At 38.2% G+C, this 24,846-nt stretch overlaps 2 protein-coding genes across 2 annotated transcripts; both read left to right on the forward strand.

The window, feature by feature from the left end:
* Nucleotides 1–12,737: 12,737 nt before the first annotated feature.
* Nucleotides 12,738–18,446, forward strand: LOC110018799 (probable plastid-lipid-associated protein 3, chloroplastic). The gene is made up of 3 exons (XM_020716237.1): nucleotides 12,738–12,794; nucleotides 13,516–13,770; nucleotides 17,968–18,446. The coding sequence occupies exons 1-3, from the start codon at nucleotides 12,738–12,740 to the stop codon at nucleotides 18,283–18,285; spliced, it is 630 nt and encodes a 209-aa protein (XP_020571896.1). The 3' UTR covers nucleotides 18,286–18,446.
* A 1,207-nt stretch (nucleotides 18,447–19,653) lies between these two features.
* On the forward strand, nucleotides 19,654–23,226 carry LOC110018800 (phosphoribosylglycinamide formyltransferase, chloroplastic; the record flags this gene model as incomplete). Its single annotated transcript, XM_020716238.1, is given in 5 exon segments — nucleotides 19,654–19,668; nucleotides 20,600–20,701; nucleotides 21,023–21,209; nucleotides 21,608–21,719; nucleotides 23,050–23,226. Coding segments are annotated over 5 exon segments (593 nt in total), but the record flags the coding sequence as incomplete, so codon positions are not given.
* Nucleotides 23,227–24,846: the final 1,620 nt, after the last annotated feature.

Genomic DNA, 24,846 nt, shown 5'->3' on the forward strand with positions numbered 1-24,846 from the left:
CCATCTAAAATCCGACAGCATTTCGGCAGCCTCTAGGCGTCGTCCCCTCCACTCACCACTCCAAGAAAGGCGTGTATTGGTGGCTTGCGCCACGACCTCAAAGTAGTTTAGTCTGCCACACAAAGAAATATTCGTACGGATATTCAAAAGCACAAGATTTCCCCACCATGCTAAGAAAAGCGTGTACATGTGTCTCTCGCGCAATCTCATGCACATGCACCATGCTTCCCCGCCGCGTCAAGAAAGACACGTACGAGTGATTAATTTTGAATTGTCTATCGCATCTCGAGGATCTTCATCACACCATGCTAAGAAAAGCGTGTATAGGACTCCCTTTGATGTGTCAAGCGAGCCGTAATAGACAATTCAAGAGCTTTTGAATTGCCAACCGCGTTGCAAGCGCCGCGCATGAGTTTTGTGCTATTGTGTTAAGAAAAGCGTGTATATTGTTCCACTCAACACGTCCAATGCGATGCAATAGACATTTCAGGAGTTACAAGTCTTATACCTTCCATGCGGCGGGCGATGATTTAAGTAAACCTTGTGCATGAATCTCATATACAAATATTTTCTCCCTCCCACATTTGTATATTTACATGCATGCATATTGAATAAGATTTAACTTACACTCCAAATAACCACCACCACAATTCTAATTCTACCATAAACTAAGATTCAGACAGATTTAAACACCATTTTCAAACAAACAACAAAAAGAAAATAATTGGAGCTCCAGGATCTGTTTTTTTTATTTTTTTTTATTCTTTATACCTTAAAATTGAAAGAGTTGGGTTTGCAGTTGGAAGCACTAGGAGGTGGCTGTTGTGGGATTAGGAAATAGTGTAGCTTCATGATTTTCTTGGGCGAGAGCAGTGAGATAAAGGTTAGTGGGAGTAATAGTAAGGAGTTGGGTTTGCGGCTAGAAGGAGAAGCACTGTGAAGGCTGAGTTCCTTCGCGTGAGGTGAGGGGAACCGCGGGTTTTGTGGAGTGAGAGACTTACATGCAAGATGAGAGAGGAAGGAAGTTGGGAGTGAGAGGCCAGTCCATTTAGTTTGCGGCTTGGGTTGTGCTGGAGAGTAGGTCACCGATAAGATCTCTTCGATGGGAGTTGGAGCTAGGAGAGGTGTTGTATCGGGATCGAGAGCAGGGAGCAGCTAAGCAAGTTCTGCGGCCGGGATGCATGCTGGTGGGGGTTGGAGAAGATGTCATGGCGAACGATGGGGTCGTCGGTGGAGTAGGTTTGGCTTTTGGTTGGGGAGTTCCGGATATCAGGAAGGAGGGAGAGGGAAAGAAAGGTGGTAGCATCACTTGACTGGAAGTGGAGAGCTTGGCAGCTGAAAGCAGAGAGAGGAAAAACGTGAGAGGGAGAAGAGCTGGGTTTTTGGGAAAGAAAGGGTTGCTTGAGAGATGTAATCAAGAATGCGGGGGAAGGGGTCATACGGGTAACTGAGGTCTGTGAGGAATGAGAGAGCAGTGAAATTAGATTAGGTATTTTTTTAATTTTAGTATTTCATTATTATTATTATTATTATTATTTAATTTTAAATGAGGCGGAGACTCGGGATTGGATGGAGAGGGAGGTGGAGGCACGGGCACAAAATGAGATATGGTGGTGGCTTAGAAGGAAAGAAAGGAGAAGGTTTTAAATTTTTTTGTTATTATTATATGTTTTTTTATTTTTGTGTCTCGATTTGTGTATTAGTCGCTTGTGTCTGAAAGCATAATAATATGAGTGTCTTCTTTAGACAAAGTCAACGTTCGAGGCACCTTCGTGCAGTCCTTTTTATAATTGGAGATTGTTGGATTGACGTCATCGACAGTCGAGGCGATATGGGTTTGTGTTATGCGTTTCATGTCGACTGCTTGCATTTTTCATCTCTCGGGCAAATCAGTATTTGATGATAGTCACTCCGTAAGTCGAGTTTGGAAGAAAATTTTTTATCTAGCAAGTTTATCTAGCATGTCTTCCAATCTTAACATTGTAAAACGATACTTGATAATAATTTTATTGATAGCTCGTCTATCAACACATTGTTAGTGTGGAGCTCGATAGGAACCGCTCCTGCCTCCCACTGAGATCGCGAAAAGTCGCGATTCTTCACTGTTTCGCGAAAACCGCTGCTCCCGCCTCCAGGTTCGCAAAACGACGCCGCCCCCCGACTCTTTTAAGTTTCAAATAGAAGAGGAGGAAAATTAAGAGAGCACAATTCTCATTCAATGACGTCACAACCTTTTGTGTTCTTCTTCGATTTTCTCGGGATAGATGAAGAGAAATGTAATGTGTATTTCCTTGCGGTGAAGGAAGAAGAAAAAAAAAAGAAGAAGATTGTTCTCCCTTGACTTCTTCTTGGTGACTTGTGTCAGAAGGAGAACAACGAAGTGAGAGATTCCTCATGTAAGTCGAGACGATCGACTAGTGTAAATTCCTCAAGTAGTAAAATCCCCTGCAACTCCGTGGACGTATGCAATTTGCCGAACCACGTAAATCTATGTGTTCCGCTGTGTTACTATTTTTGGTGAATTTTCTCGTTCTATTTTTCGCTTCAAAGATCGTTATTCTGTTTGATTTATATATATATATACCATATTAACTGGTATATCTTATCTTATCACAACACACACATGCGTCAGTTGCCTTCTTTTTTGAAATTAAGAGCGTCAGGACTGCGCATGGACTTAAACTGTGTTGGATTAATTGTTTAGCTAATAAATCATCAACCATATCTTATAAAATTTGATGTTGCTCATTCGGTAGTGTGGTAGATTTGTTAAAGAAGCATTCTATACAAATTCAATTTAGTATTGAATCATACGGAGAGGAGGTAATCTCAAGGATAATTCATTCGGTCTGATATCCTGAAATTGTTTTAATAGTTATTGTACATCAGTTGGAACGTTGTTTGAAGCTAACCCTATATTGGCTTTTGCGATCACCATAGCCAAGAGAATGTAAGTTTTTGGAAATCCTTCATAAGTGCCGAACCTGAAACCATGAAAGAAGCTGAGTTGTTGTTGGAAGATTTTATGGAATTAATAGTAGTTGGCAGCAACTTTAATTTTCTTCCTTTCCAGTCAAATGAATAAATATTAGGCCGACAATCATAAATTGCTTCCATATCAAATTACCAAGGTCTGCATAGTATAAGATGAGAAACATCCATGTCCAGGACATATCAAAGTACTTCACAAATCAAATATTTTCCAATAGAAAAATTGACATGACATATTTCAGAGACGAGCATGTCGATTCCTTTCTTAATACAATTGATTTTATATGTTTGGGGATGTTTTGTAGTTTTATGTTGAGCTTTTACAACAGTTCGAGAACATATGTTCTCGGCACAACCACTATCAATGAGCGAATCACATACCTTTTCTTTAATGGTACATATAATCTGAAATATAACATACTGTTGGGAAACCATGGACTGTCGTGGCGCTAAAAGTAACCTTTTGATGACGCATACAAGGGCCTCCCCTTCATCTCCAACTACCTCTTCAATTTCAACTTCATTTGAGATATTGTCTTGCAATTCATCATTAGCTTTGTCTTCCATGAGCTGAATTGGTTGTCGAGTTGAGCATTCATTCGATTTATGTCCGTATTGAAAACAACATACACATTTTAAATTGGAAGGTTTGGAGTAGATTCTCTTTCACCAACATTTTATCCTTAATGGAAGCCTTTTCGACTGTTGCAGGAATGGATTTAGGTGCTGATTGGGATTGAAGAGAGCTCGGTTTCGATGTTGAATTAGCATTACGATTACTAGATTCATATGGTTCAAATGCTGCCCTTCTCAACGGATTACCCTTTATGCGTCTGCTGAGTTGCAATTATGCTTTGTATGCCAAATTCACTGGTTGTGACAAAGACCAAACCGAATTCAATTCCTGTTTATCTTGAATGGTACCTTTAAGACCGTTGGTATATCTGGCAACTAATTGATTGTTGGACTCATTTAAATTGTTTCTAGCACCGTGTCGGTAAAACTTTTCAGTGTATGCGTTGATTGATTTTGAGCCTTGGGAACAATGTTGATATTGAGTGTATAACATTTGCTCATAATATGTAGGTAAAGAGTGCCTCCGCAGGAGTTGTTTCATCCTATACTAACTGTGAATTGCTCCTTGCCTTACTTGCTTTCGCATTTGAAGGAGTTGCAGCTACCATGCTGCTGCCCCACCTTTTAAACGACAGACTACATATTTCACTTACTTCTCAGTTGGTATCTCCATGTATTCAAAGAAGGTTTCCACCGATTGTTCCCAGTCAGGAACAATCAAGATAGCCTTCAATATGCAAGTGACCATCAAAGAAAGGAATATCAAGTTTCACACAAAACTCATCATAATTTTTATTACGAGATCCATTTTGTCTGTTGTTGGCATCATTTTTGGATGTAACGAGTGTAGGGTGTCCGCTCGAGCACTAAAGAATGTTGTTTGATGCACGTGTTGACTCCTGTAGCGCGAGACATACACTTCGGACTTTTCGACACATGTTGAGGGGGGCACAACCAAGGTCATTTTGCTAAACTTTGAATTTCGCTTAGGTGAAGACCAATCAACATTCTACACGTCAGACGACTCCAATCAGGTCAACAAACGTTATGTGTCGCGTCGCGCTGGAAATTAACTTGAATTGTCCCGATCGTCGAAAAAGTGGTCTGAACAATCCCAGATGGCAAAACATACTGCGCCAACGTGTCCGGAACGTCGATTTTACCTGGAAAGGACACTCATATTGCTGGGGTTCAGTGCATATGTGAAAATGCGCTAATCGGGGATATTTAAGGATAAATATTATTATTATAAATTTTTTTTTTTTTTAAAATCCCTAAATCCTAGGCTCGGCAACCCCTCTCCCATTTTCGCGACTCCTCCCCGATCGCGAATCATGCCCTAGTCGTCGCGCCGTCCCCCCTCGAGCTCGAAGCCCGCCGCCGTCGGTCCTCGCCGGCGGAGGCGTCACCGCTTCCTCTCTTCGGCTACCTGCCTTCGCCGAAGCCACCTGCGCCACCTCCTCCTCGTCTTTCGGCCAATCACACTGGAGAACTGTCGATCTCGCCGGCGACGCTCCACCGACATCCTTCCTCGCCGACAAACTCCTGGGTGTGTCTTCTTCCCCAGCCTAGGCTCCTACCCGAGAGAGAAAGGGAGAGAGAGCTCGCATGGAGTCTTCTTCCCCTCCTCTTCCGGTCCTCGCCGGCGACGTCCTGTCGACTCGTCTTAGTGTCGACATCCATATCCCGCTGGTCTTAGTCCCTTTCTGGACGAGAGCTGAGCTTCAGCCGCCGAGCCCCCCTTTTCCAGTAGCCGACCACCACCATTTTTGGGCTTCTCTTTCTTTTGCCCTGCCACTTTCCGACCTTTCCACCTCGCCGGCGACGTCCAGTCGGCCTTCTTTGCCAGTGCTTAGCTTGCGACGACCCTGCTACTACGTGCAGCCCTGAATTTCAGAGCCCCTCTTTGCCGGCCTCCTTCCCTTGTTGAGCCTTCTTTTTTACTCCTCTTCCGTCGGCAAAGCTTCATCCGCCGACGAAACCTCTGATAGCAAGGTTCCTGTCGTTGCCTCCTTTGTGTGCAAAACTTAGGGTAGCGCACTTCCCTCTCCCTCGTCGTAGCGGCAAACACTTGCGGGGCGGCGATAGCGTTGCGATGCAAAATCCGACATTCGACCCCTCCTCTTGAAGGTACATTTTGGTTATATTTTCATGTGCCAAAATTAATTATTTTTTTTGGTACTTTGTATACCTCACCGACTACTCTCTTTTCCTCTTTTATTGTTCCGTGCATGATCTGCGAGACAATTGGCGCGCAGACTGAAGCACCGTCAGGTTTTGCCGGAAACGTGGGCTATTCTTCAGCATAAAGAGAACGCGTCCGCAACCGTCACGGTAGTGAGATTTTTCTACTCCTAGCTGACCCTAGGTTTTAGTGGTATCTAGACGTATTTGTTCGATCGCCCACATGGGGTGCATGCGCCGACGTAAGCCCGACTCGTTAACGTACCTATGTGATTGATTGTCGATTTCCTATAGTGAGCCTTTAGGTTAGGATTTTTCCTACCTGGCCAAACACTCTCCATAGAGCTGAGTGTCTCCCTTTGTTGTGAGTCTTAGATATTTATTCCGCCGGGTTGGAATCTCAATTTCCCACGGTTTTGGCGCTCCTAATCTCCTTTGGAGGGATTAGTTGAGTTTGATCTTTGAGGACAGAAAAAATTTTATAGCTAGTCCATCCTATAAGATCGTCGATGTTCGTAGAGCGAAAAAAATTTTGTAACTAATCCGCCCTAAGAACGGTGGAGAGTTTCCCCTACGAGAAATCGGAGGGGGAACCCTCTACATTACCACGCCAAAGCTGGAGGCGTCAGCCCTAGGTTTCCTAGGCGAGGTCGTTAGTACGAGTGTGACTCGCTATCATATGTGGTCGTTTACACCTCATTGTTTGCATGTGCATGTTTTGCATGTTGCATATTGTATGTCATATATCGCACTTGCACTCTGCACCTTGCACTTGCACTTACACCTTGCACTTGCACCTGCACCTTGCACCTTGCACCTTGCATTTACACGTTGCACTTGCACTTGCACTTTGTATCTTGCATTTTCACTTGCACCGACACCACTTGTGTTTCTATCGGTCGTCTCGGACCTGTCAGCACCACTTGTGCCTCGATCGGTTATCCCGAACCAGTCAAATCACTTGTGTTTCAGTCGGCTACCCCGACCCGGTTGGCACAACACTTTGGTTTGACCGGATGCTCCATCCCGATCGACCTACCACTTGCTCCTTTGCATATTGTGTATGTGCATATACGTGTTTGTCTGCATGTTCGATATCATCTACTTGAGTTGTATTTTTTCATGTCATTGCCTTACCGACATACCTTCTTTTCGGGCTGCTGTCGTCACGGCATTCTCACATTCAGGTCACTGTCTTACCGACATACCCACTTTTCGGGCCGCTGCCCTCACGACATGCCCACCTTTGGGTCACTGCCTTACCGCGCATGATCTGCGAGATAATTGGCGCGCAGACTGAAGCACCGTCAGGTTTTGCCGGAAACATGGGCTATCCTTCAGCATAAAGAGAACGCGCCCGCAACCGTCACGGTAGTGAGATTTTTCTACTCCTAGCTCAGCTGACCCTATGTTTTAGTGGTGTCTAGACGTATGTGTTCGATCGCCCACATGGGGTGCGTGCGCCGACGTAAGCCCGACTCGTCAACGTACCTATGTGATTGATTGTCGGTTTCCTATAGTGAGCCTTTAGGTTAGGATTTTTCCTTAGCTGACCCTAGGTTTTAGTGGTATCTAGACGTATTTGTTCGATCGCCCACATGGGGTGCATGCGCCGACGTAAGCCCGACTCGTTAACGTACCTATGTGATTGATTGTCGATTTCCTATAGTGAGCCTTTAGGTTAGGATTTTTCCTACCTGGTACCTGGCCAAACACCTTCCATAGAGCTGAGTGTCTCCCTTTGTTGCGAGTCTTAGATATTTATTCCGCCGGGTTGGAATCTCAATTTCCCACGGTTTTGGCGCTCCTAATCTCCTTTGGAGGGATTAGTTGAGTTTGATCTTTGAGGACAGAAAAAATTTTATAGCTAGTCCGTCCTATAAGATCGCCGATGTTCGTAGAGCGAAAAAAATTTTGTAACTAATCCGCCCTAAGAACGGTGGAGAGTTTCCCCTACGAGAAATCGGAGGGGGAACCCTCTACATTACCACGCCAAAGCTGGAGGCGTCAGCCCTAGGTTTCCCAGGCGAGGTCGTTAGTACGAGTGTGACTCGATATCATACGTGGTCGTTTGCACCTCATTGTTTGCATGTGCATGTTTTGCATGTTGCATATTGTATGTCATATATCGCACTTGCACTCTGCACCTTGCACTTGCAGCACTTACACCTTGCACTTGCACCTGCACCTTGCACCTTGCACCTTGCATTTACACGTTGCACTTGCACTTGCACTTTGTATCTTGCATTTTCACTTGCACCGACACCACTTGTGTTTCTATCGGTCGTCTCGGACCTGTCAGCACCACTTGTGCCTCGATCGGTTATCCCGAACCAGTCAAATCACTTGTGTTTCAGTCGGCTACCCCGACCCGGTTGGCACAACACTTTGGTTTGACCGGATGCTCCCTCCCCATCGACTGAACACTCCTTTGCATGTTGTGTATGTGCATATACGTGTTTGTCTGCATGTTTGATATCATCTACTTGAGTTGTATTTTTTCATGTCATTGCCTTACCGACATACCTTCTTTTCGGGCTGCTGCCGTCACGACATTCTCACATTCGGGTCACTGCCTTACCGACATACCCACTTTTCGGGCCGCTGCCGTCACGACATGCCCACCTTTGGGTCACTGCTTTACCGATATACCCTCTTTTCGGACCGCTACCGTCACAGTATGTCCACCTTCAGGTCACTGCTTTACCGGTATATCCTCATTTTTTTATCTTCGAATCTCATTTATATCGAAGATGAATATAATCGTCATTTGCCCGCTGAGAATGATGAAACACTCTGTAGATGTGTTTCTCTGATGAATGTTGCTATAAATCATATATTATGCATAAACCAGATTCTTTTATTTTTCATCGATAACAATATAAGGTGAATTTGGTTACATTTAGTTGAATGAGTAAGACAAAAAAATGAAGATTACTTCTTTTAAATGTACATCTTAAAGATTTCTAATGATGCTTTTCTCTCTCATGTGGCTTTTATGAGAAGCAACCCATTGGTGTTAGAAAAAGTGAGAAATTCCCAGTGTTTTTGGAATTGTCTTAACAAGGCTAATTTAAATTATGAATTGACAAATCGTGGGAATCTTTTGCTATTGTTTTCTTATGATATTATTGATCTTCTTCAGAAGTTGTAATATTTGTCCTAACGATACTTCTTTTATCAAAATTTAACGATCTAGTTACCTTCTAATACTTATTTGTTTTTTTCTCTAGTTACCGTCACAACATTCTCACATTCAGGTCACTGCCTTATCGACATACTCACTTTTCGGGCCGCTGCCGTCACGACATGCCCACCTTCGGGTCACTGCCGCCAAGGCATGCCCACCTTCGGGCACCTGCCACTACGGCATTCACCTTCAGGTTACTGTTTTACCGGTATACCCTCTTTTAGGGTCGCTGCCGTCGCGGCATGCGCACCTTTGGGTCAATGTTTTATCGGTATTCTCCCTTTTTCGGGCCCCTGCCGCCACGACATGGTCATTCCTACGAGTCACCGCCTTCACGGCTTACTCTTTATCACTACTTATATGTTTTGATCTGCTTGCATTTGCATTCGCATGTTTGCATGGATAACAAACTAGGCTTGTTAGGAGAGTGACCACGTGTTGGTCGCGATGTCTTAACGAGCATTGCTTGTTGGGTTGATCCTGGTGAGCAATGCGAGTTAAGTCATCGAAATTGACACGTGTATGAAAATGCTAAAGATTTAATAGATCTAAATCGTGTCACCTCTCTTCGTGACACACTTTAGATCCTTCAGATCTTTAGGATGAGGCCAATATGAAGACCCCGTGAAAATCATACTATACCTAGACTTACCCCGCACTTAAATATTAGGTTCACGCACTTTTCGTTAGATGATGTATTAGGCTAGGATTTAGGGTGTTAGGTAGTCTTTTTGATGTCTGACTATTGTTTTTTGCTGGATTGGTTGCCCTAGTCAGATATTTTTTTTTTGCTTATGCTTGTAGTATGACTACATGTTGCATATGCTTGGTAGTGTGTTATGGCTTTTTTTCTGCAGGGAGCCATGTCTATTTATATGCACACACACAAGTACCGCTATTGAGAAGCATGTGATGATTTTTGACCCTTTTGTTTGCAGGTACTATTTAGCTTTTGACTTTTAAGGCATGACTCATTATACATTATTTGCATGCGAGCTTCCCCGCTGACACTTGTTTTCATGTAGGATTTAGTCATTTTCTTTTTTTTGCGTACCTTTTAGAGTCTAGGAGAGTATTGTAGCAGAAATAAGATACGAGCACGAGTTCCGAGGCGTCGAGGCGTTTGACGCGTGAACCACGTGGAGGGGATCAGAAGCAGATGCTCGTGCCTCGTATCTTAATTGTGCATTTTATATTGATGCATATAATTAGGGCCGGGCATGTATATGCGGAGTCCGACCGTCCTTTTTCTTTTCTGAGATATGTTGTCGACCCAACGACACTGACCTGTTTATTATTTTAATTTGACCTGTTTTGCTTTTACATCATGTTGCATGCTTACACTTGCATATATTTTTTTTTGTTTCTTTCTGTGGCTTATCTGAGATTTCACAATGGAACATAGGCTTTTTAGGACTTAAATTCCTAATTTTATACAAAAGTCCTAAATAAAATATTCAGGATAATTAAAATTTAGGATTAAAATATTCAGGAGTTAAAAATTGCAACATTTACTTTCCTGCATATATTAATAGGGTCTCCACAATACTTAGGACCGTTCTAAATAACTGTATTCATATTTGCATGTCCCGAGGAGGAGTCCCCGTACTTCTCCAACCTGACTGACCCAACATATCTTCATATAGGTGGTTGTCTAGCGCGCCTAGGGTGTTAGAAGACTCCTCGACCCAGACAGGATATAAGTCCTTTTGTTTGGAGCGTTTCCAGCTTTGTAGCTGAACATCAACTTTTTCTTCTTTCCTGAGGCATAATTGTCACTTCGGCAGGTATAAGTTTCACATCTTGGAGCTCCAACTTATAGTCATAGGATAAAGTTTCCTTCCTCTAACCTTAGGGCTACCAAGGTTCCCGTGGATGATGTAATTCATGGATTGCTGACTGGGGATTTCAGGACGTGTTGGGTCGACTAACTTTACGACCAAGTAGACTTAGGGTCCTAGTAGCTGTGGATGACGGGTCTGTGGTACCCCGATCCAGTTACCTCTACCTTTCTTTTTGTTGAGTCCCTTTGAGCCTTATCGCTCTTTGACTTCCTTGAATCACTTTGACGGCCTAATGTCGATGAGCTGCCGCCCATTTAGGATACGATGATTTGTTCTCTTCCCTTATGACCCGGACGTGCTTTGACGTGTTGGGATATTCCGTCAAGATGATTTATGTTATTCTGTGGGCCCCGTGTGCCGATTAACCGCTGCCCATGTGGGATGTGAGAGACTCACCTTCTGCCTGATGGCTTAGCGTGAGCTTTGAAGCATCGAGACTGTTCCCACACGGAATAACCTTCCTTTGATTGCCTATACCCGAGGTCTATGATAATATAAGCAAAACTCCTTTTATCGAGAGTATTCTTGGGTATCCTACATGACGTAATTAAGCAGTAGGAACACGTTCCTCTAGGAGTGCCTTGACCCCAGAAAATGTACATACACCTGACTCTCTGGTTATGGGTAGTCTACGTAGATATTTCTTTTGCGGATATTGGTTTAAGGCGTCTCCGCCCAATCTTGTTTGGGCAGACATTCTTGACATATTCTTGCGAGGTTTATCGCACGTAGGCTCTCCACGTTTTACTTTTTCTCTTGTTTATCTCTTTGTCATATGTCCCTTATTATTCGGTTTCTCCCCTCTTCGAATCACTGATATGATTCAGGAGGGTGATTTATTCGAATAAAGGAAGTATACGATGATCGACAAACTGACGACTTCTTTTTAAATAAAAAAAAGAGAAAAACGAACGGAAACACCACTTTTTGACCCCCGTTGAGAGATAAGTGCCTCTCCATCCTTCGCTCCTCAGCACGGGGCTTAACACCCTGATCTTCAACACCTCACTATAATACATCCTAATTTGCCATATCCTTTCCCTCTACAGCCACCTATTATGTATTTTTTCCCCGGTCGCAACCTGGTCTACAACAATCACGTCATCCTCTCGGTTAACATTAATACCTATCGATACAGTACCGACGGTCAAGATTTTGGTTATTGCCAAAAAAAAAAGATGCAAAAGGCAATTTAATGTAAATACCCAAAACACACTTTCATTCATATGTGGTGTAAGAAAACATGCTCACCTGCCTTCCCTAGTTCTCCACCATCAGAGAAAAGATAGTTCTTTGTTGATCGAAACCATGTCTTAGCTTCGGTCGCTGTCTTCTCAGAACCTCTCTGGGAACCATAGTCCCCACGACAACCTGAACGGACAAACTCGCTTCTGGCAGGAGCATTCACCTCCAACGAGTGCCCTGTAGGACAATCGTCAGGACGACCTCTAACCTGCTCCATAACCCTCTCCAAAGACAAGTTCAAAGGGAAACAAAAAAAACCAACTCGAGCCTCATTGTCACCGGTCCATAACTTAGGTACAATTCTCTTCCTACTCATCCCCTCAGCGGAAGCTTCATCCACATGCTTGTGATTCACGTTCGACTTACGAGCCTTTGCCCGCATATCACTCATGGCTTTGGGGATGATATTCTTATTGACAGACGATGCTCCTTCACCAGACGTCACGATAATCACATAGATAAAACAACATAAAACAATGAATCAGGAAGAAATGAAACTGGCGCAAACCTTCCTTACCTCAAGACCTATTTATATTGATTCGGGCATGTAAATCCAGGGAAGTACATTATTGCGAAATAATGTCATTTAAATATGTTGTACATGTTAAAAATATTCTCTTATCTTTATGTGTTGTGCAGTTTCTAGTAAGATAATCAGTGAACTAAATATGTATATGAGAAATATTTTGGTACGAATCGCATGACAGATGGACGACTTGGGAAGAAGATATGAGCGATCAGACGTAACTCGTAATCAACCATTGGTTTGGACACCAGCGAAGGGAGCACCTTATTTGAGCGATCGGTGGAGCGTGTCAGGGGATCTCTCTTAAGGTGGTGATTGGATATCAGGATGATCGACAAGGAGTATCCTCTCGGATCAGATGTTAACGAAGCTATGGCTCAGTAAGCGGCCAGGGAACTTCCTAACGATCGAACCAGTCTTCTAATTTTATTATATGCAAATATCTTCATAAATTACCAAAAATTTCCTCTGAGAAATCAATGATGAGGGGACTAATGTATACTTTTGTAATACTGAGATTTATGCCAATAAATTAAAGAACTGTATCATGAAAAAAAAAGGGCAACACTCTCTTTTAATGTTCTTTAGTGTACTCCCTCTCTCCTATATCTTGGGCGTGTTTTCCAAACATTTTTTGATTCAACAATTTTAACGCTAATAATTGTCAAAATGTAAATAAATTTATTCAGGATTTTTGATGGAATTGTTCTAATACTGTCTATGTTCCATCATACTAAAGATAGAATATAGATCATCCAATCTTTTAATGCTATAAATATAAATATGAAATTTTAGATATTAGATATGTAAATACATAAAATTTGTTGGGTATGTGCTTAAATTTTCCAAATGCAGTGGATTACTATCATTTGAATTTTAATTATTATTATTTAAATTTAATAACGATTAAGTTTATTTAAACCAATTTAAATTCACTGAGGTTATAAAATATATACAAGTTGTCATCCCCTGAATGGTTTGTATATGCTTTAACGTTCTTATCATTAAAATTTCTTAGGTACACAGCTTTTTCGGAGCTCTTACCTCTTCTAGCAGTCGGCACTACTCCGGCTTTGAAAATTAAAAAGATTTCTCAATCCATTGACAGCAAAAATAGAACCATAGTCAATACGACAACCCTTGCTAGTCCATTTGCTACTCTCTCTTTCAGTGCATCAGCTTCATTTGAAGTACAAAGTCCATCCAGGATTCAGGTAACAAAGTTTAATTTTAATTTCATGTTATTTATTACTTTAGTGGCAGTTAAATTTATCATGATTGGACAGGTAAATTTTGTACTTTTATGGCATTTTTGTTTGTCATTTTATTTTTTTCACTTAAAATAAGAATTATGTTCGGACTGTCTATTTATTCCCATTTGGAGAAACATATTTGACAATCAATCTAAAAAGTAAACGTATTTGTATTTAATTAGCGTTAGTTATCTGTTCAATCCATAATATTAAGTTCACTAAATACTATTCTCTTACAACAACAACAAAACAACAAGCCTTTATCCCACTAATTGGGGTCTGCTACATGAATACTATTCTTCTAGTTAAATATTATTTAATTCTAATTAATTTAAGATATCATCATAACCACTAATTGATTATCAACTTTTTATATTAATTAATTTTTCATTTAACTGATGTATATTTAATCAGTCAAATTAAAATTTTGTTAAAATAATAATCAGTTCACTCTTAAATTCCTTGGTTAATAATTGATAAATATTAATTAATTATTAATTACTGATTTAAATAGTCAAATAACTAATATTTCTAATTAAATGATTAATTAGTTATATTATATTGAATTGTATCACATTTAAAAAATTGTAATGATATTATGTGGTCCAAGTCCCTCACTACCCTTAAATTAACCTACATAAAGACTTAATTACGAATCACTGAGAATTCACTATTAATCCCAAACTGTACCATAATTATTACTAATAAACATCAAATCTCTTTTATAACCATCATATCCCCCATAAATCATTAATCACTACTAGTTATTGGCTAGGTAATTGATTAATTAATTATTGTACGCTTTATTATTATGATTACGTACTAACATCTTTATGTCCTTAACGTAAAATAGTTATCTCCTATTTGCCTAATTAAATTGTCATGCTGTGCTATTGTATTTAAATAATACTTTAAAAAATTATGATTTTAAGTAAAACTATAATTAATATTTTTTGGTGCTAATATGTTGTCAACAACGAGTCATTTAAATAAGTATTAACTAAAGCAGATATCCTATATCTAATTATCATTATTTAACCATGATAGAGCCTGAATGATCTTAGTATAACATTGAGTGAATTATAATTTAAACTGTTTAATATTTAATTAGGTCAACAAATCTTGGTAATCGAAGCAAGTACTTTTGTTTGTTTTCAAAACATGTGAAAAACACTTTTATAGGTGATGTTGATTTTGAGGAGTTTAGGGGCAGGGTTGCCAGGGAAAGGCTATACATTGATGTTTTACATGATGCACAAGCTTTTCTAAAGTAAGAATACTTAATAAAGTGTGGTTTCAAGGTTAATAAAGTTTGGTGACTATACTTATGAGAATAGGGGGTTGACGTGGTGTCGAGGTGATGAGGAATTCAATAATGACTTGGTGATCAAATGTGAAGGTCATAACATATATGGCACACTTGAATCATGGCATTAATCTATGCATGACTTGACACATACAACTCAAGGCCAAACATTGACCAATATAGACTGTTAAAACATATGATATGACTCGCAACGCACAATGGTCTACTTGAAAAGAAAATGCAATACTTAAAAAGTACATCATGAGGTTCCTTGCTGCCAATTAATCTAGAATCAATGACGTGGATGATTATTTCAAGCGATGTTCTACATGAAGCACATATTAACGTCTAGGGTTTTCTAATACAGATTTGTTTTGTAATGCTTAAATTATTCACATTCACATTCAAAATCATGATTCCAAATCCCTAATTCAGACAACTAATTTTACTTAGGATGAAAATTGAAAAAAAATAGAGAATCTAATACTGTGGATAATTTAGTAGTTTTGTATTGAAATTTTGTGTTGAAATTGAGAAACATAAAAATCAAATATTAGATTGAAAATTATGATGCTATTGAAAACTAGATTGTAATAAAATTTGACAGATATCATTGGGACTACTCAGCCAGTAAATAGGAATTAGAGAATAAGATCAAGAAAACTTGATCACCAAGCAGAAGACTCGAACCTTACATTGGTATAAGGAAGTATATTTTCTTGAAATCTTAGAAGGCTAGAAGGAATTACACCCAACTAGAAATTATTGAATTAACATAGAAGTCATATTGAATTAATAAAATAGCATCCTTTTATAATATTTACCCATGAAATGCCTTTGTATCGAATAGAGCATGCTGGTGCAGGATTCTTAACTTGATAAAGACAAAGAAGAAAGATAACTCCAAGGAACTGATGTTTGTGGATGTGGGATCAATCTCATAATGATGAGCTCCATACTCGACATTAGTGCATATAACCTTTTTATCTCTTTGGAGTAAGTGAAGAAGTTGGATTATTGTGCAAGGAATGGAGTTGAGTGGCCTACGTTTGATCTTGTGCCCTACATTTGATCCCTTGCCATGGTTGTCGACCCCTTGCCACGAGATTCTATGCAATGTTATTGTGTGTCTGCCTCTCTCTCTCTCTCACTCTGTTTCTATGCTTTTGTTCGTCTTTTGTTTGTTACGAGTTTTTGGTGGTGAAGAAACCTACAAGCAATCAGATGTTGATTTTTTTTGGAGAAATAGATTGATGTTGTTCATCTTGTATGCACAAAATAATTATTTAGTGATTATTTGTATTTGTAGGTTTATGGTTGAAGTATCGTTTCACAATTTTTTGGTTCAATCCTTGATAAGATCATGATAATTATTTTAAGCCCCGCCCCATGATCATTAGGATCTCTTCCTTTTTTAAAATTTATACTGTATAATTCAATAGCATATCCACTTTCTTTTTCTTATGTGGGGGTTCAGGTGCTTTAGGATACATTTAATCTAAATCCAATGCAAAAATTTGGCTCGACAAGGGTCATGAATCGCGTTGGGCTCAAACACGAACCTTATTCAAATTTAATCAGATACAAAATTTATTTGGTTCAAGTCAGATTCAGAGTTGGTTTGATTTGAATTCTATTCATTTGCACACCTAATTAAATTACTATTTGATTTGGACAGCAAAATGATTAAACTAAAGACCTTCATTGTGATGTGTTATGACTTGTATGAATTCCTTACATGTCATTTAGGTTGACCAATGATGAATGATGAATGTACTGCTTACTAAATATAGTTTGCACTTTGTTTATGTAACCTGTATACTTTGTCCGCCTACTGACTTTCTAAATGTTTCTTCTGCATTCTTCATCACCAGTTTATGCTCTTACTTTCTGATTTTCCTCGACTTATTTGCTGTTGTATTCTAAAAAGCTGTACTTTTCTTACATATTTATATTTCTTTGGGGCATTTACATACATGCCACCTAATTCATATGTATTTACATATCCATCACTTAAATTTTGATTTTTTCATATTCATACCTCCCAAATCATTCATATCACATAAGAAAAACCTCTATTTTACCTTTTAAGAAGTGAATACAGCTTTTCATGCAGATTATGTAGTGTGTGTGTGTATAAATATACAAGTATAGCTGCTGATATGTAAATATATAAGAATTGAGTGGTATGAATGTAAATCTTCCTATTAGCTTGGCTCGTTTACAGCCCTAGTTATGACTTGTATGAATTCCTTACATGTCATTTAGTTGTGATGTGTTATGACTTGTATGAATTCCTTACATGTCATTTAGGTGTGATGTGTTATGACTAGGGCTGTCAATTTGGCTCGTTGTTCGTGACATACTCAATATAGTTTCCACTATGATGAATGATGAATGTACTGCTTACTAAATATAGTTTGCACTTTGTTTATGTAACCTGTATACTTTGTCCGCCTACTGACTTTCTAAATGTTTCTTCTGCATTCTTCATCACCAGTTTATGCTCTTACTTTCTGATTTTCCTCGACTTATTTGCTGTTGTATTCTAAAAAGCTGTACTTTTCTTACATATTTATATTTCTTTGGGGCATTTACATACATGCCACCTAATTCATATGTATTTACATATCCATCACTTAAATTTTGATTTTTTCATATTCATACCTCCCAAATCATTCATATCACATAAGAAAAACCTCTATTTTAGCTTTTAAGAAGTGAATGCACCTTTTCATCAAGATAATGTAGTGTGTGTGTGTATAAATATACAAGTATAGCTGCTGATATGTAAATATATAAGAATTGAGTGGTATGAATGTAAATCTTCCTATTTGTTTTTCTTCATACAGGTTCAGTTCAAAGAGGGAGCCCTTCAGCTTCCGGAAGTATCATCAACTGTGAATCTTCCTGAAAAATTTGAAATATTTGGACAGAAGATTGATCTGCATCCTGTTGAACGGGCACTGAATCCATTACAGCAGGCTGTCGCCAACATCTTCCGCGTTATATCTGGCCAGCCACCTCTCAGGCTTCCAATTCCTGGAAACAGGGCGAAATCTTGGCTGTTAACAACCTATCTTGATCGGGATTTTAGAATTTCAAGAGGAGACGGTGGCCTGTTTGTGCTCGCCAAGGAAGGAAGCCCTTTGCTACAGCAACTCTCATGAAATCTGTTTGGACTCGTATGTAAGAATTTTATAAGCATTGTTAAGAATTTGAGTTCGAATCTCATTTATGTCGTGATAAATGACATTTTGTCCAGTTTTTGGTAGGATCTTTATTTTATTTCTGATTTGTGAAAAAAATTGCATCTTTTAGCATTGAATAATTTTGCTATTTGCATCTGCATGCTAGTTCACATACATGCAATTATAGGTTTTGGGTTTTGGATTCGATTTTGTTGTGGAAGTTAAATTTACGAATTTTGAAGGTTGGAATTGAAATTTTATTTTGTTCCATTTGCTTGGGTGTATTTTCAATGCTATACTAATTCCATTGTTTTGTCATGTCATGATATAGTTGACAGAATCAGGCAAAGTTTCGGTAGCCCCCAGAAAAAAGGTTCAGAATATAATTCTAATTAAAATTCTCAATATATTTATGAGTTGCTCAGCTTTTGTTTTGATTTCATCTTATTTCATAAATAAATAGTTATTATACCTGTTATTTTTGGCTTCCATTACTATTTCTTTCAGGTTGCTATAGTTTTTAAAAAAAAGGATCATTGTAAAACATCAAGAGAGTATTTTTCAGACATTTACAGTGGAAATTATAAAGATATTTTTTTAATAAAATCGAACAATAGTTTTGTTACAGCAATCACATTTTTACACAGGTTGAAAGTGGTAATTTCTCAGCACAAAAATTTTTGAAAATTAACAATAAAATAGTTGCCTAAATGGAGTTGTGATGTTGGCATGAAATGCAAAACAGACAGAAAGATGTAACGAACAGATCTTGATTCAAGATTTTGTCAAAAACATTAACAAATGAAGTTAGAAGATTAGGAAAATGTACATTCATACCACAAATTTGTTATATATTTATATATCTAATATCTAAACTTCTATATTTAAATATATAGCACTCAATTTTTTAGCTAAAAATTTGAGTGCTATGCATGCAAATATAAAGGATAGGTGTTAAAGAGCATGTAAAGATAAAGCATAGGTGTTAAATAAATAAATTTGCAGGAATTATGTTGTAAGTGTGTAAATACATGGCTTCTAATAGGATTTATGAGTCAAAACCGTAGCCAACAGCTAGAAATAGGAAATGATTGGGTGATGCCCATAAGCACAGATTGAAGAGAGAATTTAGATTTATAGTGAGTAGGAAATGGGAAAAAAAATAGTTATGTTGTCTATGTCATATCTATCAGATCAAGTATCCAGTTTAGGACATATCTATCATATCAAGTGTCGAGATCTAATTTGTCTCAGGTATTACATATCTAGGAGTGTAAATGAAATGAGCCGAACACAAGTTGTTCATGAATAACGAGTCATGTTGACAATCCTAATTACACAGTTAGGATGTTCAGTGTAGAGGTGAGATTTACATAGTTTTTATTTATATTAAAATATTTCTATTGATTAAAAATTTATGTAGCCTTGAAGTTATATATATATATATATATATACATAGTGTTTTAGATCAGTTGATAGTCATCTGCTTCGTCAGTTGTAAGTCCCCTATGGTCTGGGGTTCAAATCCTCCTCAGGCAGTGGATGTTATATGGGGGCGGTGATCGAGTGGTTTGCCACATGAGTTCGACCCAGATCTGAGTAAGTCCCCTGTGTTCGGCTCATTTTCTTAGCGAATGAATTGAATACGAGTTACTTAAATAGCCAAACACGAGCTATTCACGAACAACGAACCGTTTTGGCATCCCTATAGATACCTCCTAAATTATGGGTATTAATGCATTATAAATTATTTAGGGGGTGTTTGGCTTCAAGTTGAATTTATGTTAAACATGATTTATTAAATCCGGTATATTCGTATTTTTTAAATCTAAATATTATTAAATTTGAAATGATGTCTGGTTTAATTAACATTAAATTCAGTTAAATTTATTTAATGTATTAGACATAAATTTATTTGTTAAATCTGTTAAATCCTATTTACAAATCGAGTTAGTAAATTCAGATATAATAAACGAAAGAAGTAAAAATAAATTTCTTAAACCCCACTTAAAAGTATAACATTTATCTAACATGATATTAAAAATACAATTTTGTACCAAAACCCTGGTCTTCTTCCCCGCCGCTACCCCAAAATTCCCAACAGGACCGAAGTCGCTGCCGGAGCTCGTGTAGAAGGCATCAGCGAGTGTCTGAAGGAGAAAAGAAAGTCCGGCTTTCCCCCAAACTTCCCATTTCTGCCCTAAACCATCGTTTATGTCACTCCTCCTCTCCAGTTTTGGCTCAAAGCCATCGCCTTGGTGAACGAACCTTCGCGATACATTCGCCAACATAGCTGGCTGGGAAGGAAACGACGGGATCGCGACTTACAGAGGCCGCCGAAACTCCCATCTTTCTCATCCTTCCGCTCTGCTCCTACCTGAAACCATTAACGAAGGCAAGCCTATTCGCGCCGTTCTTCCTTTTCGCTCTAAATCCGCAGATTCACAGGATTCTGCATTCATCACGAATCGGCTTCATCATTTGAAATAATCAAATTTTCTTTCCTTTTTAGGAATTAGTTCTTTTGTGATGAATGCAGTGAGCTTGACTTTAGTAAATCGAGTTCCTTCCTACAAAATTGCGATTAATGTTTCGCAAAGCAGTCGCTCCGCGAGCTTTGTGGCTGGGGATCATCGCAAAAAAACTTATTGTTGTAGTTTGCTCGTATGGAAATATTACATTGAGAAAACAAGGCAGAGTTTTAAAGTGTTTGCAGGGTAGAAATAATCTTCCTGAAGTAGATAGTTCTGCTGAAGAAAAATATGGTGGGTCTGGAGGTTCTGTAAGAAAAAATCTGGCAGTTTTTGTCTCCGGCGGAGGATCAAATTTTCGTGCCATTCACAATGCTTCTATGAATGGATTAATTCACGGAGATGTTGTGGTTCTTGTCACTGATAAGCCTGGTAATTTTCTTTGCCAGACATATTTATTGATACAATTATTCCCTGCGGTACATTTCTCTTCATGGTTGGAATCATACGATATTAGTTTTATATGCCATCATTCCGTTATTTTTTACTGATTTTGTGTGCCATTATTCTGAGAAGTTTTGGATTGCATATCAATTTATTCAAATTTTGATTTACATTTGGTTGGAAATTTTTAAAAATTAAGTTTTTGGTGGGAATATTAAATATGAAAAGAAGGAAAGTTACCTTTATTATTGAGATTGTTAGCAGAATGAATAATAGCTGTGCCATGTCTTTTGAATGGTAATACTAAATTTTTCGCTATTTGATATGTAATATTTTAAAAAAATGTGATACACAACTATTGATTGTTGACCTCATCTGCATTACAGGTTGTGGTGGTGCTGAATATGCAAGAGATCACAACATACCTGTCATACAATTCCCAAAACATAAAGACTCACTTGAGGGATTTTCACCGAATGATCTCTTAATTTCCTTAAGGTGAAACCTTTTTGATATAAGTCTATGCATAGGTTTCTATGTTTAAAACTAATTCTTCACTTAGAGACCTGATTATGATTTCTATAACTGATATTCTGCACACTGCATTATTCCCAATCTTCATAACGACTACAATAGATGCATTATTCATAATAGAGTAAACAACAATAAAAAGCCTTTATATCACTAAGTGGGGTTGGTTACATGATTTATTTTTCTCCATTGTGTCCTATTAAGTGCCATATTTTCATTTAATTCTAAAATATTAAAATCATTTTTTATACAACAAGCCCAAGTCTTTGTAGGTCTACATTTACCTTTCTTACCATAAGTCAAATCCAAATCATCTGCTCTCCTAACAAGATCATCATATGGTCGACGTTTAATGTGGCTGAACCATCTAAGAAGTCTCTTCTCTAATCTTATCTGCCACCAACCCTATCAAAGATTAAATCCATTTTTTATACAACAAGCCCAAGTCTTTTTAGGTCTACATTTACCTTTCTTACCATAAGTCAAATCTAAAACATCTACACTCCTTACCGAATCATCAGATGGTTGAGGTTTAATGTGACCAAACCATCTAAGACGAATCTCTCTAATCTTGTACGCGACTGGAGCTACATCAACCTCATCACGAATATATTTATTTTGAATTTTGTCTCTAAGTGTCAAGTCACTCATCCACCTAAACATTCTCATCTCAGCAACACTTAACTTTATTTTATGCTATTTTGAGCCATTAAGCATTGCAGGTCTCACCACCATCTTATAAAATTTTTCTATAAGTCTAAGTAGTACTTTCTATCACATCATAGGTCTGATGCATTCCTCTACCTCAACCATCCAACTTGAATTCTACTAATAACATCCTCATCTATATCATCATCACTTTGCACAATATACCCGAGATATCTAAACTATTCACTCCTTGGTGAATGCTTTCACTGAAGATATCCTTCTTGTAGATATGACTAGAGAAAGTGTTACCGAAAACTTGAATTATGAAGGTCTACTTGAGAGTCTAAAGGTGTTCATTTGAGTAGATCCAAAACTCAATACATGGAATGCAATTTTAGTAGTAGTAGATGTAGTGGCATGGTTAAAAGTGCTAAATTAATCCCCGGATCTTTTTAACGGGGGGTTACAATAGCTTCACCGGGGACTATTTCAACCCATAAGTGATTTTGGCACAAAATTGACACTTTTATAAACTTTCAGTCCACCAGCCGTAAAAAGTCAAGAGACCAATTTGACACATTTCTTATTCAAAATATTAGGCCTTCTTTGTCTTCTTGTTCAATCTTAATAGAATATTTATTTCATGAAGGAAATGGAAGGTCCACTTTATTCTACTGGCTGGCTTCTTGAAATTGATTCCTACTGAGTTAATCCAGGCATTTCCGAGATCTATGTTGAATATTCATCCTTCTCTTCTGCCAGCCTTTGGTGGTAAAGGATACTATGGGCTAAAGGTTCATAAAGCTGTCATTTCTTCTGGGGCTAGGTGAGATGTTGTTTTTGTTAATCTTCTTCAGGCTTGAATGTAAACTAAATATTTCTAGGAGGATTTGAATACATACCACTTAATTCTTATGTTTTTACATATCTAACACCTAAACTTCAATGTATATATATATCTACGACGTTACCTATGCATGAAAAGTTGTATTTGACTTTTTAAAAGAACCATTAAGCTTTGCAGGTCTCACCACCATCTTATAAAATTTTTCTATAAGTCTAAGGAGTACTTTCTATCACATGATAGGTCCGATGCATTCCTCTACTTCAACCATCCAACTTGAATTCTACTAATAACATCCCCATCTATATCATCATCACTTTGCACAATATACCTGAGATATCTAAACTGTTCACTCCTTGGTGAATGCTTTCACCGAAGATATCCTTCTTGTGGATATGACTAGAGAAAGTGTTCCCGAAAACTTGAATTATGGAGGTCTACTTGAGAGTCTAAAGGTGTTCATTTGAGTAGATCCAAAACTCAATACATGGAATGCAATTTTAGTGGTAGTAGATGTAGTGGCATGGTTAAAAGTGCTAAATTAATCCCCGGATCTTTTTAACGGGGGGTTACAATAGCTTCACCGGGGACTATTTCAACCCATAAGTGATTTTGGCACAAAATTGACACTTTTATAAACTTTCAGTCCACCAGCCGTAAAAAGTCAAGAGACCAATTTGACACATTTCTTATTCAAAATATTAGGCCTTCTTTGTCTTCTTGTTCAATCTTAATAGAATATTTATTTCATGAAGGAAATGGAAGGTCCACTTTATTCTACTGGCTGGCTTCTTGAAATTGATTCCTACTGAGTTAATCCAGGCATTTCCGAGATCTATGTTGAATATTCATCCTTCTCTTCTGCCAGCCTTTGGTGGTAAAGGATACTATGGGCTAAAGGTTCATAAAGCTGTCATTTCTTCTGGGGCTAGGTGAGATGTTGTTTTTGTTAATCTTCTTCAGGCTTGAATGTAAACTAAATATTTCTAGGAGGATTTGAATACATACCACTTAATTCTTATGTTTTTACATATCTAACACCTAAACTTCAATGTATATATATACCACCTTACCTATGCATGAAAAGGTGTATTGACTTTTTAAAAGTTAAAATAGTGGCATTTCTTATGTGATATGAAAGATTTGAGTAGGACAAATGTGAAAAATAAAGTTATAGATACATAGGAATTAGGTGGCATGTATGTAAATGGCCCATGTTTCTAATATCTTTACCTTTATGTGTTCACAACTTTTTTTTTTTAAATTGGCACACATACCTGAATATGTCAGGCCTTGATTACAAGACCTTATGGCTGGAGACAAAGCATACAATCACTCGGCCAACTTGGCTGCACTAACCTTTGCTTTGTGAAATTTTATTATTTGTGGAAAATCTAACTTTGTATCTGAATCTTTATGCTATAAATGATTTTTAGTGCATTTATTTTGTGGGGTTATCTTGTTCTAATGAACATTGTGAAGCTATAACTCCATTTGGTGAAACCTTCGGTTGTTTGATTGTTTGGAAAGGAAAGGATAAGTTATTGTGAGAACAATTTCAGCTTTATGATGGCAAGAAAATATTTTCCTATAATTATGGGT

This window comes from Phalaenopsis equestris, unplaced genomic scaffold (assembly GCF_001263595.1).
Source record: "Phalaenopsis equestris unplaced genomic scaffold, ASM126359v1 Scaffold000036, whole genome shotgun sequence".
Classification (NCBI taxonomy): Eukaryota; Viridiplantae; Streptophyta; class Magnoliopsida; order Asparagales; family Orchidaceae; genus Phalaenopsis; species Phalaenopsis equestris.

Bases quoted from the DNA above. Each gene is read 5' to 3' on its own strand.
- LOC110018799 (XM_020716237.1), top strand. From the start codon at position 12,738: ATGGACGACTTGGGAAGAAGATATGAGCGATCAGACGTAACTCGTAAT. The intron at 12,795-13,515 runs GTTTGGACACCA...AATATATACAAG, and splicing joins TAACTCGTAATCAACCATTG to TTGTCATCCCCTGAATGGTT. The intron at 13,771-17,967 runs GTAACAAAGTTT...TTCTTCATACAG, and splicing joins AAAGTCCATCCAGGATTCAG to GTTCAGTTCAAAGAGGGAGC.